The sequence below is a fragment of the Vitis riparia genome, chromosome 16 (genome assembly GCF_004353265.1).
Source record: "Vitis riparia cultivar Riparia Gloire de Montpellier isolate 1030 chromosome 16, EGFV_Vit.rip_1.0, whole genome shotgun sequence".
Taxonomy (NCBI): Eukaryota; Viridiplantae; Streptophyta; class Magnoliopsida; order Vitales; family Vitaceae; genus Vitis; species Vitis riparia.
Genome location: NC_048446.1, coordinates 16,963,360 through 16,980,546, shown reverse-complemented (window position 1 = coordinate 16,980,546; position 17,187 = coordinate 16,963,360). Strand labels below are relative to the sequence as shown.

Sequence of the window (17,187 nt, the reverse complement as noted above, 5' to 3'; positions counted from 1 at the left end):
AAAGGAAGAAAAGAAAAGAAAGGGAGAGGGAACCAGGGGAGCTAGCTCGGGAGAGAAAGCTTGTTGTTGGGGAAGCTTTCACGAGTTCCAGGTGAGTCCCTCTCGAGTTTAATATGTTTCTTTCTCTTGATATCTGAGCTGGGGTTGAAGGCTGGCTGTGGAGGCTATCCAAGTGTTGGAGCTCCGAGCGGCACGCGCCAGCGACGACCATGCGCAGCCCCGTGACGCCGGTGTTGGTGGCGTCACTCTCACGGTCAACAAGTCCAGCATCCTCCAGGCCACCGTCGGCGCTCATAGCGATGACCTCCACACCTTCGGCGTCGCGGGCGATCCTAGCACCGGCTACCATAGCGCCTTTGCTGACGAGCTCCTTGTTGAAGACAATGCCCAAGTGGAGCATTTAGTCTTGATAGGCCTAAGGGTTGCTAATGGGCTAGAGTTGCTAGTTTGGGTTTGGGCTTATGATTGGAGATGGAGCCCAAAGCCCTATTATTATTATTATGCTAGTTTGGGCTTGGTGGAGATGGAGCCCAAAGCTCTTTTAATGATGGACGTGGGCTTGAGCTCATGGACTTGGGCTTATGATGGAGATGGAGGGTAATATTTGCCAAGTGGGCTTGGGCTTATGATGGAGATGGAGCCCAAAGCCCTTTTAATTCATATCATTATTATTAATTTTAATTATTATTATTATTATTATTATTAACGAATATTATTATTATTATTATTATTATTAGCAGATATTATTATTATTATTATTATTATTATTATTAACGGATATCATCATTATTAATTATTATTATTATTACTATTATTATTATTATTATCATTGTTATTATTATTGTTAATTCAACTTTCAAAATCTTATTATTGTTATTATTATTATTATTATTATTGTTAATTCAACTTTCAAAATCTTATTATTATTATTATTATTATTATTATTATTATTTTTAATTCAACTTTCAAAATGTTATTATTATTATTATTAATTCAACTTTCAAAATCTATATTCTCGCAATCCGATTTCTCAAAGTTCATTTCTTATAATTACTATTATTACAAATTCAACTTTCAAAATCCATAGTCTCGCAGATCAATTTCCTAAAGTTCATTTCTCATCTTCTTTGACAAATTTCAATTTAATTACCGGACCTCTAATCTTTTAAATTTAATTCCAAAAACTCCAATTTTCAAATAAACTCCAAGAATCCGGTCTTCACTCGAATAGTTTTAATCCCCATTTCGATTCCTAAATAATCTTCCGATTTTTTTTTATTTTACGTAAGCAGTAATGAGTTCTTCATAATTGTAAAACACAGAATTTGTAAGACTAATTCATGAACAATAATTGGGGCTTTGGTGGGAGCCCTATGTTTGATCCTTTTCGATTGTCAATTGTCATGCTTAATATATTTTGCTTGGGCTTCGTTTTTCACTCCGATATGCATGGGCTATATTTTGTATTCATTAATTGTACACTAATCTCGTTTCTTGATAGCACATTGTGGCTCGTGGTCGAGGTACGCATCCACTCTCATTCTAGTCAATCTCTATTGCGTGTTTAGATTCTCCCATGTACATGATCACTCTGAGTATTCATTAATTTCCTCATCAATTGTCATGATTGCTTCATTTTATTAGTAGAGACCCAACTTTAGGGACTTAAAGGAGTGCTACGGTCTGTACCGTACCTTCTCGATAAGTAACCTGACCCCCGAACCCAATCCGGTTTTTCACAGACCACCTTTTCCAAAATAAAAAGTCACACTTATGGTTTTTCTTTCTTATTTTGTTTACCCTTTTAAAAATAAAACAAAAATAAGTGGCGACTCCAAGTCATTTTTCCTAATCAATAAAGATCAATTTTTCAAATAAAAATCGAGCTCGCCATCGAGTGGAAAACGCATGAGTCGAAATGCAGGGTTCACATATATTTTCACTTTTTATTTCTTAAATTTGAGAATTTATAAAGCATGAAAAAACAAAAATAAAATGCATTCATTAAAACACATCCCTTTTAAGAGTTTTAAATAATTTTTATTTTAAATACAAATTAAATAAAGACGGCAAAACTATATCCAACTACCGCCTTAGCCTGTGGATGTCTAATAATGTTAGTCACTAGTCAAGAGTTTTTAAAATTTATTAGAATTATTAAATTACATATACTTTTTTCAATCTTGGTAGGCTCATAGCTTGTTAGAAGTAGTTGAGGTTGTCTTTTCCTGGCACAAGCAAGGAGTACTGGGCTTGAATGATTGTATTAACAAATGAGAGTTGATAATTGTCTTCACATAAATCTTGTCGTTGACTTGTATTTTTCATATTAAATGTGATGTGTTTACTCAATAAAGGAGTACGAAAACTACATATGACCAATAAATCATAGTTTAGGCAAACAAGAACCAAAATAATAATAATAATAATAACTCAAGAAATATTGTGCAAATTACCATAAAAATCTCACAAACTTAACCCTTATCATAGCTCCAATCTTATGCCTAAATCTGAGACTACTAAGTAAGATATCTAATACCTAAATCATAGGCTAAGGAAGTGAGACAGATGCAAGGATGAATAAAAATAAATAAAATAAAAATCCTAGAAATTTATATTTTGTACTTTGCATAAAATGAATGATAAAAAGATAAAATAATTTAGGTTTTTAAAAGGATTGGTTTGGAATTTTATTTAAAAAAAATAATAATAATAAAGGAACAAAGATGGAATTATAAAAGTTTTGTTAAAGTCTATATAGCTCCCTAATAAGTCAAAAAACTTCTTGTATAAGCTATCTTATTTTTGCTTTTATATTAAGTTTTTTCTTAAGTAATAAGTTTTTTGAATAAAATTAACCAAGCAAACAAAGAAATTGATATATATTAAAGGATATATGTTATTTGGTTATAATATATTAAAGAATATAAAATAAATAAAAAAAGTGTTATATATATACACGTGTGTATCACACGCATATTATAGGCTTGAAGCCGAGAAGAAAATATCCCCAAAAAAATGTTATATATACACAGACATGTGTGTGGAACTTTTGACAAAAGTAAAGTAATTTAAAAAAATTATTCTTAAATTACCGTAAAAGAAAAAGTAATTCCAAATGTATGATAGTTTTTGCCAGGTAAGAAAGAAGGTCTGCGGATAAAAAAAATTTTAAAGTAAAATCGTCTTTAAGAGACAATTTCCCTTGGAAATCCAAAAAAAAAAATTCAAAGAGATGATTTTCTATTAAAAAAAAAAATTAATATTACAAAAAATAAATTTAAAAAAAAAATTAATATGACAAAAAATTGAAAATCCAAACTAATTTTAAAAAAAAATCAAAAGGGAAATCGTCTCTTCAAGAGACGATTTCCCATTTTAAAAAATTAATATTACAAAAAATAAATTTTAAAAAAAAATCTCAAATTAAAAAAAATATTACAAAAAATTAGAAATCCAAACTAATTTTAAAAAAAAAATCAAAAGGAAATCATCTCTTGAAGAAACGATTTCCGATTAAAAAAAATCGTTCCCATTAAAAAAAAATTAATATTACAAAAAATAAATTTTTTTAAAAAAAAATTAATATTACAAAAAATTGGAAATCCAAACTAATTTTAAAAAAAAAATTATTCAAAGGTAAATTTCCCTTTGAAATTTTTTTTTTTAATTAGTTTGGATTTCCAATTTTTTGTAATATTATTTTTTTTTAATTTATTTTTTGTAAAAAAAAAAAAAAAAAAAAATCAGAAGGAAATCGTCAGACTGTCTTCCACATTTGACAAAAGAAATAAAACAAACAAAAAGTTAAGTAGTGGGAGATTCATGAGATAATTTAATATTGGGAGCAGTGATCCCGCGATTATCCAAGTTTCAGCTCCATTAATAAAGAAATCATCACGTGGGTATAGTATAAAAATGCCCCCCAACATATGCAATCCGATTATGCGGAATCTGTGAACAAAAATTCCTCTCTAGCGCTCCATGATTCATGAAACTAAAGCTGATTGGGAGAATCCAATGCTAGTTGAAAATGTGAATCTCAATAATAAACTACACTAGAGGGGAAAATGTGAATCTCAATAATAAACTACACTAGAGGGGTGAATGGGTGTTGTAGAACAATTTAAAAATTCTCCCAACAAAGATTACATAACCTTAGACTATCTTAATGTCAAGAAATTTTTCTTCCAATAACTTTTCAACAAAGCAAAACATCCACAAGCAATAATGTATGCATCAACACTCTCCCAATAATTTATAAATGCAAAACACATGTAAATGATTCAACACTCCTCAAAAATAAATCAAAATATAGAGTGAGAGAAAGAGACAATGAACACCGGATTTTTAACGTGGAAAACCTCCGAAGAGATAAAAAATCACGGGCCTATCACCGATTGAAAACTCCACTATGAAGAATAAAAACTGAGTACAAGATTTTACCTAGTTCAAGCCAACTAATCCTTCCCTGAATACTTGACTAGTACCTTCATTTTCAGCTTCTCCTTTTGGAGCACACTTGGAGTCCGCACCAAGCTCAATCTCGGCCTCTTCTTGAATCCACACAAGAAGAAAATGGGTTTTTGCACAAACCCAAATAGAATGAGAGATTGAGATATGAAGGAAGGAATGAATCAACCCATTTGCTGCTCAAGAAAATCCATTAAAAACCAGTTTGGAAAACATTAAGAGAATGAATTTTCTTTGCAATCAAAAACCCCAAATTGGGAAAACAAAATGAGAAGATGAAGAACACAAGGAGTGTGGCTGCTCTCTCCACGTTTCTGCAGTCACTCTTTTCAGAAAATGAGAGAAGATTGGTTTTTAAAGTTTAAAAAAAAGTTCTTAATCTAATGGCTAAGATTTGATCAAAAAAACATTAGTTGGATCGATCCACTCCTACACTTGGATCGATCCAGAAACAGGGAAATGACAGTCTTGCACCAAAAACCATTTCTCCTAACTTTCTAACACATTTAAAGCTTAAAAACCGGGTTGATTCACATCCAATCACCACACACTCGACTGCATATCTCGGCCTCTTAGCAAAGTCTTAGTCTTCAAAGTCAAGTAGTTCGAATAGAAATAGGAAAGCCGAGTTAGGGGACACTTTGGAATTTTGTCCGGAATTACCAACCTAGCTAAACACTCACACTAGCTTTTTTTGGCACGGGGAGGAGAAACAGAGATGAGCGGCACGGCCAGGGTTTTAACCATGCAGATGAAAAACGTGTGGGAAAGAAGAGCTTCAACTTGAGTACCTGGGGGCTGGGGCCATTCACAACCCCACATTTTAATGTAGAACCAAATAATTTGTGGGTTGGTGCTACGTTCGAGAAATCCAGAGGCGGGAGGTGGGTGAGAGAGAGAGAGAGAGAGAGAGAGAGAGAGATTCTCTGCTTTGTGGGGTGGCAATTATAATAGTACCGAGGCTCAGCGCACTCTAACCTTTTGGCCGCTGCTCTATAAAGGGACAGATTTTTGAAAAGTTGAAAGTTCAAATGACCTATTACGAATGGGATAATGTTGGGTGTTAATGACCCATCTTCTCTTGACCATAAATACAGGATGCGTCCAAATCAGTGGATAGAAAGCAGGAACATCGACAACAAGGACAACGAAGAGGGTTGAATGGTTGAAAAAGTGATCAAAAGTTGTAGCTGTCGACTGTTTATCCCATCATCATCTCATGAATTGTATGGCATGAAATAAAGATATCATCATCTTTTCATTCATGTTAATATTATATATATATATATATATGTTATATTAAAAAAAGAAAAAAAGATATCGTTCCCATTCAAAAAAATTAATATTATAAAAAATTGAAATTCCAAACTAATTTAAAAAAAAAAATTATTCAAAGGTAAATTTCCCTTTGAATTTTTTTTTTTTAATTAGTTTGGATTTCCAATTTTTTGTAATATTAATTTTTTTTAATTTGGAATTTTTTTTATAAAAAAATTTATTTTTTGTAATATTGATTTTTTTTTAATTTGAGATATTTTTATGTTATTTTTTTTGAATGAAAGAGACGTTTTTCCTTTTGATTTCTTTTTTCCTTTTGAATTTTTTTTCTTTTAAATTAGTTTGGATTTCCAATTTTTTGTAATATTAATTTTTTTTAATGGGAAATTATCTTTTCAAGAAACGATTTTCCCTTTTGAATTTTTTTATTTTTTTATTTTTAAATTAGTTTGGATTGCCAATTTTTAGTAATATTAATTTTTTTTAATTTAAATTTTATAAAAAAAACAATCTTTTCAAAGATTTTGTTTTTAAAAAAAAAAAATTATTTGTGTCCCTCTTTTTTACCTGACAAAAACTACCATATATTTAGAATAACTTTTTCTATTACAATAATTTAAGAATAATTTTTTTAAATCACTGTACTCTTATCAAAATTCTCACTTGTGTGTATCACACTCGTATTATGACATAAGGGCATGGATGGTCTATTGTAGGCTTGAAGCCGAGAAGAAAATATCCCCAAAAAAATGGGTTGCGTTAAGCTCAATCATGCTCAGCTCCTTCCTCAGAAGGACTACTACAGCTCACATGTATCAGGGCCAGGCTTTTAATGCCAAAAATTTTAACATTAAAAGGGTGCTGACATGGTATCGATTTTTCGGTGATAATGTTGACATGTCGATAAAATATCAAAATACTGTCCATAGATTGACAAAAATTAGATAAAATATCCGAAAATTCAGATGATCAATATTTGCACTCCATGTTTCTTGTTGGCATCGTCCGATAAGCGATATTTCGAAAATATATCAAGATATTTTTGTCCTTACATCCAAGAAGGGAGGGGGGACAAATTCGGATATGATAAATTAGGTTATAGTCTCTTTTTACAAATTTTGGCAAATATAAACTAAGTAGACCAGTCGACCCCGCTAGGTTGAGCTAGAAAAATTACCATAACTCACTATAATAATTATGCAATGAAGCACTTAAGGGACACAGTCAGCTACTCCTGTTGATTGCCAGTTGATCCCACATCTCAACTGTCCCTTGGTCCCAAGCTTTAAAAACCTTGTTTTTCAAGTTAAAACTTATACCCGTTAACAGTCATTAAGTTTGAAAATCATTTTTATGCATGAGTAGAACTAAAACAAGTGTGGTTTTCATATGAAAACTTCATTCAATTTTGAAAAGATTTTGCACGAGTTTGAGATCAATTGGATGAGTTTTAGAGTATTGGGTGCTCAATGAAGCATAGAAGGCATGATCCCGATGCACTAATAGCCTTTCAAGGATCTTAAATTAATGAACTTCGAACATCTCTTTGAAGTTTTCTCCTTCTTGATTTTCTTTTGATTTAATATTTTTATTTCCTCTTTAAAAAAAAATTACTTAACACAAATATAAATCATTAGATATGAATCTTGTTTTGTTATCATCAAAATTGAGATTAATTAAACTTTAGTCTAAAAATCTCCTTATTTTTTATGTTGACAAAATCATGGTTGCTAAAATATTTTCCTTCAATATAGGTCTATTTTTATTTAAGAAAATATCCAATTTAAGAATTTAAGTATATTAAGGGTGTTCAAATAGTATAATGAATATGAGTAACACAAAGAGCAACTAGTATTTGACGAATAAAGATATTAAACAAGATGCTTACGCATATGATCCTAAAATAGTATAATGAATATAAGTAGCATCAACATTCAAGATTGCTAAAACAAAATACAACACATATCATGTATAAGATGATATCATTAAAACATGTAAGGACATAAGCATCCTATTTCTAAGGTATTTTTTTAATTAAAAAAATACATATTCTTCTTAATTGAAACCTTAGACTAACAACAATACCAATTTTATCAAAATGATATATCAATTTTTCTTTGCACGACCATAATCCAGCAATTATTAATTTTGTTTTATGATTAAAAAAATAAAAAATAAAAAAATAAAAATTCAATTCAATGACATAAAAAGAGCAAATTAAATCAATTTGAAGCATTTCTATGCGAAGGGCAATGGATTTTATCCCCCTTATACAAATTTGATCATTTCATAATGAGTGATGTTATCTCTTCTCATTGATATTCTTTGTTTGCTTACTCTTTCTTATGTGGAGTTTTCTTCATTATTTATCTAACTTTACATTCTCTTTCATTCTTTGCTGTTGTTGAGCCAAGCTTTATCAATATTTTTCTTAAATCCCAACTCATTACCACTTCGACAATTTCCCAATAACGATGATTAGATTGATCAAGCATTATAGATATCTCTATGAATTTTGAATATCCCATTTTGTAACCAAGAGAAACTTCTTTGAATTTTCAAAAAAAAAAAGTTCTTTTAAATTTTTTAATATCAAGAAACATGTCACTTAAATGGCCCATGAAAATTATTTGATAAACTTTGAAAATTCTTTATGATGCATTTATATGATAGTTCAAAAATTACTTTAAAATTTTATGAATCAAATGAATAACCAAGAGAATGTTTCCAAAAAGGAAGAGATGTGTTTACGAAATTAAGTTACCAATACCAATGATCTACCTTTTCACATTTATATATCCAAAATGAGGACATCTTCCTTTCTTCTTGGTTGGATTCCAACAAAACAAATTTATGTAACCTTATATTTCTCTCTTCTTGAGTCCTAGAGGGTTAGCTTTTCTCTTATTTAGAATCCAAAATGATTTAGAACTATATACAACATTGGGGGGGATTTTCTCAAAGGACAAATACCTATAATGTGACAATTTATTCCCCAAAAATTAAAAATGGTATTTAGATTACTACTTGAAACCTCTTTCACAAAATAGTTTTTATAATACCTTTTATTTTTATATAGCCAATAAGTTAATCCATTTTTATCAAAAATACATTTTTGACTTGCTAAGATCATATTGAAGGTCATGCAACCATTTAAAATTTTGAGAATTTTGTTTTTCAAAACCTCATTTTCTTTTTCAAATGATGTTTTATCTTTTCAACACTTTCAAATTTCTTTTTGAGCTCATTAAGCTTATCTTGAAAAAAGGAAACTTTCTTTTTTAGAGAGACATTTTCCAAACCATGTTTTTAAAGATCAGTAATTCTTAAAAAGTATCTTAAAGATTATAGTTAGGATTATAATTTACTTCATTTTCATGATCCTCTAAAGTCATAAAGTATATGCTGAAACTTCATTTTTACACTCTTCTTTATCATTTGCACTCCATATTGTCACCATTACTTTCTTCTTGCTAGCACTTGAGAACTTTTTCTTTGATTGAGATGTTATCCCCTTGATCTTCTCTACTTCATGAACTTCTTTGTGATGGTATCAAAGTCCTCACCTTCACTTTCCACCTATTCATTATCAATTATTGATGCTTTGAATTTTGTGTCATGCTTCTTCTCTTCAACCTATTGATGATTGTTCATGTTGATCTTATGGATCATACATGACCCAATGAGTGCTTCAAGAGGGATCTTAGTAACATCCTTTGCTTCTTGAACTATCATCATCTTTGCTTCACGTTTGTTTTGGTAGAAACCTTAGGATCTTTATGACTTTCTCCACCTTGGTGTACATCTTCTCCAAAGCTTGAAATTCATTTGTGATCTTCATGAACCTAGCAAACATTTTACCAATAACATCCTTTGCTTCTTGAACTATCATCATCTTTGCTTCACATTTGTTTTGGTAGAAACCTTAGAATCTTTATGACTTTCTCCACCTTGGTGTACATCTTCTCCAAAGCTTGAAATTCATTTGTGATCTTCATGAACCTAGCAAACATTTTACCAATAGATTCAAAATACTTAATGATGAATATTATGCATAAGGATAGTGATTTAGACTCTTTAACTTGGTTAGTGTCTTTATGAGTGGTTAATTAGTGTCTTTATTAGTTATTTCTAAGAGTCTTCATATATATTTTTGGCCGATTCAAATGATGAGATCATATTATTCTCTTTTCTATCAATGCACAATGCAAGTACCATATAGTTTTAGCATCTAATTATGTATTTATTTTGTCTACCTCATCCCACTCGTAGCTAGGTTTTGGAATGGACACTCTATGTTCAATTTTAGTTGGAAAATGATATCCATGATAAATGACTTCCCATAAATCAAAATCAGTAGACTTTAGAAAATAAGGGTCTGTTTGGTTGAGGTTTTTTAAAACTGTTCTGGAAAATAGTTTTTTAGAACAATTTTTAAGAATAGTTTTTGGTGTTTTCAAAAAAAAAAAATGTGTTTGAGAACTGAAACAAAAACAACAAAAAACATGTTTGAAAGATGTTTTTTTTCCAATTAATAAAGTGTTTTCTTCAAGTAACTTTATATTATAAATTTATAAATAATTTTTATATACACAATTCATTTAAATTTAAAAAAATAATATTTCATTTTAAAATTTTAAAAATAGATTTGATATTAATTAGATTTTAAATACTTTTTTTTTTAGTTTTTATAAAATTTGAAACAAAAATTGGGGGAAAATGAAAGAAAAGTAAATAAAAATGATAATAGTTTGATTAATTTTATATTTGATTAATTTTAAAATAAAAATATTTTTTATATATTTTTAAAATAAATCATGATAAAATCATTTTTATTAAGATTTTTTTTCTTGATTTAATCTTTAATTTTATTAAAAATTATAGTATATTCTATTAAGATGAGATAAAAAGTTTTAAAATGAATTAATTTAATTTTTACAACTGATTTTCACCTAACAAGCTTGTAAATAAAATAAATAGGACATGAAAATAAATACAAGTAAAGTGAAGTTTGAAGGTGGTCACTTTCCAATGGATTCCCAATATGGTGTTATATTTGTGTTGACCAATATATTTTACCAACCAATTTGCTTTGACCAATAGATTTGCACTTTATATATGAATTTTTTTTTACCAACCATTTTATCCATACAAATGACCCTCATATCCCTTAAAAATATCTCAGATCATTGCAATCTTGAGAAAAGTCTTTACCCAATATTACTACCTTATTTACATATTACTACCCTCATTCTCTACAATCTCTCATCTTCTTCAAAACCGAGAAAAAAATCACTTACAAAACCCTTTCAATAAGCAACTCGTTTTCTTTATCTTCCATGTCCTTAAGCAGGTTTTTTGTTTTTCTTGAACAAAACAACTCAAGAAAAATCAGGAATTTTTTTTTTCTTTCTCGTTCCCCACTTTTCTCAACATCCAAACGGAAAAATATAAACAAGAAAAATAAAAAAAAACTAACAACACATGATAAATAAAAAATAAAAAATAAAAAACTTAGATCTCATTTGAATAACAGAACTGAGAAACGGGAAGAAAAAAAACACGGAGAACAATTGTTCTCTTATGGCTTTTTTTTGTTCTGTAAACAATAAAAAACGGGGAAAACAACATTTTTTTTGTTCTCTAAAAAGTGTCATTTTGAAAATACAAAGAACAAGAAAAACAAAAACAACTTTCTCAACCAAATAAGTTTTTAATATTTTTTGTTTTCAAGAACAGAAAACAGTTCTTAAAAACACCAACCAAATAGGCCCTAAATCACTCTTGCTTTTTAATAAGCATAATCATGTTTGTAAGATAATAAGAGTTTAGAAATTGAAAATTTGTCTATTATTGGTGAATATGGTTGATTAATTATTCCTCGAAGGTAGTTAAACCCCATATTAGAGTTCATACTTTGATACCCATGTTAGGATTATGTACTAATCAACTAAAGTTAATCACCGAAAGAGGGTGAGTTGGGTTATGAAAGAGCAATTGCATGCAAAAATAAATATAATTAAGGGATAGAGAAATACAAACACAAGGTTTTATAATAGTTCTATGCAACCCAATCTATATCCACTCTCATCAAGCTTAACCACGTTAAGGGTTCCACTAACAAGGCTTTTAACCCAAGGTTTCCAACCCAAGCCTTCAAACTTTACACTCGATTATAGTTCCAATGGACCCTTTACAACCACAAGACTTTCAAAACCAAAGTTTTCAAACTATCGCCCTTGGATTATGATTTCAATGGACTCTCTCAAGCAATACCCACTCTTGAAATCTTCAAGTGATCTCACAGTTGGAAATACCTCATAAGACTACAAATAATGGAAATTCCTAGTTTACAATTATTTGACTCAATTACATACAAATAAAACTAAGGCACTTAAAAACACTCACTCATTGATTGACATTAAATTCATGGTCATTAAATCATAAATGAGAGTTAATAGACCTTTATATATATAATGGATGAAAACAAGTTGTTGGAAACAAAAACCTTAAAGTCCTAGTTGAGGGTCCGATCAACCACCAACTAGTAATTAGACATAATTAGTGCACTACTACAGGTGACTATTTGGGCGAGTCCCAAGTGAACCAGTTAGTTGATTGCTCAATTGAGTTGGAAAGGTCATCACAAATCACTAACATATTAATTATGCATTAAAGCACTTAAGGGACACAACCAATCACTCTAGTTGACGACCACCCATTTGAGTGAGGGGCTTAATTGCCCCTAGGTCCTAAACTTCAAAAACTCTTATTTTTAAGTTAAAACTTATACTTCTTAACACTCATTTGAATATGAAAGTTTGAAAACCATTTTAAGCATAAATAGCAATAAAACAAGTACGATTTTCATATGAAAATGTTTCATCCAATTTTGAAAAGATTTTAATTTATCTTGGAGTGTTAAGTGCTTAATGAAGTGTAAGATGTAGTATGAATCTAAAATAGTGTCTGATAAAGTAACTTAATGACTTAATAATTTAATTTATGTCATAAGTAGGTTAGGTATGTTTAACAAAATAATTTAATATCACAACTTAAAGTAAAAAATAATTTTAAATATTAAGTCAAAATAGTTAACTTATTTTTAATCTTAATTGTTTTACATCATTTACCCATGTTTAGTGAAATTCTATATTCACAACTTATTAATTACCTTATATATCTACATTAAATGTTTAAAAAATAAATTCATTGCTTAAGATTTGTTAAAATATAAATATTAGTTAAAATTAATAAGAGTAAATATGTCAATTTAATTATTTATAATGAATTTTAAGCTAATTTTACCAAACAATTTTAATATTTAAAATAAAAAATAAATTATAAGTTTAAGTCAACAACTTAAAAATAATTTAACTTAAATTCAACTTAAATAAGTAACAAGTATTAAGTTAATTTTACCAAACACTCACTTATTCTTAATCTTAATTCTCCTTTACCTCAATTGTCCATGTTTAGTAAAAGCATATTTTACAACTATAATTCCACACTCACAACTTATCTTTTATAGTAAATATATATTTTGTAATTATCTTATGCATTTACAATACTTTAAATATAGGTGTTTAATAAATAAATTTATTGCTTAAGATTAATAAAAATAAATATTAGTTAAAATTAATATGAGTAAATGTGTCAAATGATGATTTAAAATTAACTTTACCAAATAACCTTAATACTTAAAGTAAAAATCAAGTAATAAGTTTTAAGTCAACAATTTAATAATAATTTAACATAAAGTTAACTTAAGTCATTAATTAATAAGTATTAAGTTTTATCAAACATACTCTAAAGTGGTGTTTGTGTTTTTTTTTACTTAATTCTAAATAAAACTTCAAATTAAATAGTGTTTAATAGTATTAAGTTGTTTATTTTTGTAATATTTTATTTCTATTAAATATTAAAAAGTAAAGAAAAATTAACATGTTATTTTTTATATTTAGAAAAAGTCTAATATTTTAGGGGGTGGATGATAAAACTTAATATTTATTACTTAATAACTTGAATTGACTTTTAAGTTAAATTATACTTAAATTGTTAGCTTAAAATTTTTTACTTAATTTTTAATTTAAGTATTAAGGTTGTTTGATAAAATTAACTTAAAATTTATTCTAAATCATTAAATTAATATATTTATCTTCATAAATTATAGCTAGAGTAAAGTAGATTGAGTAACAAATGATATCGTGAAGTTAAATATGATAAATAAAGGTAAAAAAGTAAAATGAAGATGTAGATTTAAAAATTAATTAATTATTTTTACTTTTTACTTAAAATTATTTTTAACTTTAAGCCAGATCATTAAGCTATTTTATCAAACATACTTAATTTATCAAATGATTAAAATCAAATTATTAGTTTATTTTAAGTTATTAAATTGGTTTATCAAACAACTATTTTGATTTTTTTTATTCAATCAAAAATTTATAATAAGTTATGAAAAAAATTAAAATAAATAAATAAATAACTTAAAGTATGAAAACAAATTACTTTTAATAAAAAGTTAGAAAAAAACAAACATATCGATATTAATCAAACTTTTGCCTTACCGACATCGATCTCCTTTCTAATTAAATTATGGAGATTAAATCTTAAAATTTAATGGGTCCTAGTAGATCTTTTATATGGTACTTCAATATCCTAGAATTTTTGGAAGTTTTATATATGGATTAAGCTCGAGTTAACCAACCACCCCATCCAACCCTCAAAGATCACCATCCCTAAGTCTCTCTTTATTTGTTGATTTGGACGTGAAAAGAATGAGTAACCAACCAAGATAAGGATGTGATTGGATGTATAAATTGAATTGTTCCCTTGTCCTTTTCCCAATGCTCCATTATCTCCTCCTACAAATTTTTCCAAATAAATTAAAGTAATTAATTATTTATTCACAACAAATATCTAATAATAAAAAAACTAATAAATTAATATTACATCATAGAGTTCCAACATTCTCGATTGATGGAGATAGCGAGTAGGGCCTCTCCCATCTTTGGAGTGCATGCATTTTAGTGATAAAACATCATCTTCAACCTTTTTCTCAATCACCCAAATGCCCTCTAACTGATATTTTCCCTAGAAAATCACCAGCACTGCCATATTTACAAGAAAGGAAAAGAAAAAAAATAAAATAAAAGAAACCCTAATGGAAGAAGAATCTTTCTCAGTTAGCAGTAGAGATGGAGACACTGGAGTGGTCTCTCTCAAGCCTTATCACCTGCTCTGCTTTCAAGCTGTGGGACCACCTGTGGACCAAAAATAAAATAAAAACACTCCTCTTTAATTAAAGGTTCATAAAAAATACATAAAGTAATGCAATTACACATCAAGGGTTGAAGTCCACTTTGCCCCTCCAGCTTCATTCTTTTGCACTTTCAACCTCTCATATTCAAACTTTCAACCTTTTACTATACGAAACTTTAGCTAAAAGGACATAAAATAAAAAATAAAATTCTCATTTATTAAAAAAATTTATTTTTTATATACTTTTTATTCTTAAAATAAGAAACTTTTTTTTAAATATTTTCCCATATATTTTTAAAACTATTTTAAAAAATAATTAAAAATAAAACACTATATATATAAAAAAAAAAAAATACTTTCAAAAGCCTAATAAATTACCTCCAAACCTTAAAAATTTATAAATTAATTATGATGTCACACTCCACAAAGATGTGGACATATGACACGTCATTAAAATAATTTATCATTTATCAAATACCATGCATTAAAACAGTATAATATTTCTATGAAGCAGGATATAAATTAAAATATAGAAGAAAAGAGTTAAATTTTTATGATGTGATACGGTGCTACAGGGTTTATATTATTAATGTGCTGCTAACCTGATCCTGTGAAGAATTGTACGGTTGAGATGATAGTGGTCTGCTAGCTTTCTTGTCAGCTCCACGGTCACTCCTGGCTCTTGAACCTACTGCAATTAAACCCAAAAAAAGATCTCAGCCAAATGGGTGAAAAAAAATCAATCTTTATGACATATTCTCAAGGTCAAGATTCTTAAGGCGGCGTTTGGATGCCAACCCCAACCCCAAAAACCCATTTTTCAGGGTCAGGCTTGAACACAATATTGTCTAGTAATCATCACCCACGAGTGTGATCACTGAGACGGCGTCGTTTTCAAGTGAAAGTCTCTTATGGTCGTAGACATTACTTGAGATTTGAGAAGAACATGTATTATCTTAGTATGAAGAAACAGCATTACTGCCAGAAAACACGGTTTTTGTTGTTCTAATTACGTGCACACATCCAAACACCTCTCTGCAAATTTTTCCGGCAGAGTCTAACATGCCCCAGTTGCACTCCGTTGCACGATCCAAAACACGAAAGCAGTGTCAAAAGATGATGGATTCAGCGCTAAAATGCGCCGTCGCGGCATGGAAGAGAGAGAAGACAACCCATGTGGAAAATAAAATATCGTTAGGAGCGGCCTGCAGATGAATTAATTATGAATACCTGGAGTGGAAAATCTTCTCGTGGGGTGAGTTTTCAAATCTAGAGTGGAGTCAGACGTGTCTGGTAGGTAACGGTCGAGACGAGGAAGAGGATGACCGTTGCTCTCAAACATTGCCCGAACGAAGGAAGCTTCCATGGAGTTGAGGAATTGGACGTGCTTTTCGTTTGTCCAACACCCACTTGGATTTATCGATCTGTTCGAATCCATCGCCCCCGAAACTTGTTGGTTCCTATCTTCTGAGGTCGCCGGAAGGAAACGCCGCCTGTGGTGCCCGAAAACCGCTAACTGGGTACGCGGTTTGGAAAACTTTAGAGTGAGATCGGGGGGTTTCTGGGTCTCAACCTTTTATAGCGTGAGCTATGGTGGCTGTCTTTTTGTTGCAGGCGGCTATGTGGTTGTATCGAGAGTCTTCATTATAATTACTCGCTATGCATGATTGACAGGTGTCGTATAACAATAATCGTAAAGAGGGCCTGCCGGCTCTTGTTCCCCCACCTTTCGAAAAATTTGGGATGTTGGTAATATTTTCAAATCATTTTTTTTTAAAATGGTTATTAAAAATAATTTTTTATTATTTTCAGAATAAAATCATATTTGATAATTTAAATATAAAAAATATTTTTTTATATTTTTAATTACTTTTTAAAATGATTTATAAAAATACTTAAAAAAATAGCCTCAAATTTGTTTTAAATATTTTACATGCATTCATCCGGAGGTTACATTTCTAACAATCAGTTCACTAACATGCGGCTCCCCAAAGATGCAGCTCTTACGACTCGGACTTGAATGATCTGATACCACTCGTTAGAAGAACAGGAAAGAAAAATTTACTCTTACGACTCGGACTCAGACTCATGACCTGATACCAGTTGTTAAAAGAAAAGGGAAGAAAAAAGAAGAAAATCAAGGCTTAACCATTCTCAGATATATAAAAAGAC

The 17,187-nt window shown here is 29.5% G+C and overlaps 1 protein-coding gene across 1 annotated transcript; it reads right to left on the bottom strand.

Annotated features, from left to right (window-relative positions):
- Nucleotides 1-14,672: 14,672 nt before the first annotated feature.
- Nucleotides 14,673-16,570, bottom strand: LOC117933114. Its single transcript, XM_034854501.1, has 3 exons — nt 16,246-16,570; nt 15,618-15,706; nt 14,673-15,017 (listed from the first exon to the last, which is right to left on the bottom strand). Exons 1-3 carry the CDS (start codon nt 16,451-16,453, stop codon nt 14,976-14,978), a joined length of 339 nt encoding a protein of 112 aa, XP_034710392.1. The 5' UTR covers nt 16,454-16,570; the 3' UTR covers nt 14,673-14,975.
- Between the last annotated feature and the right edge of the window lie 617 nt (nt 16,571-17,187).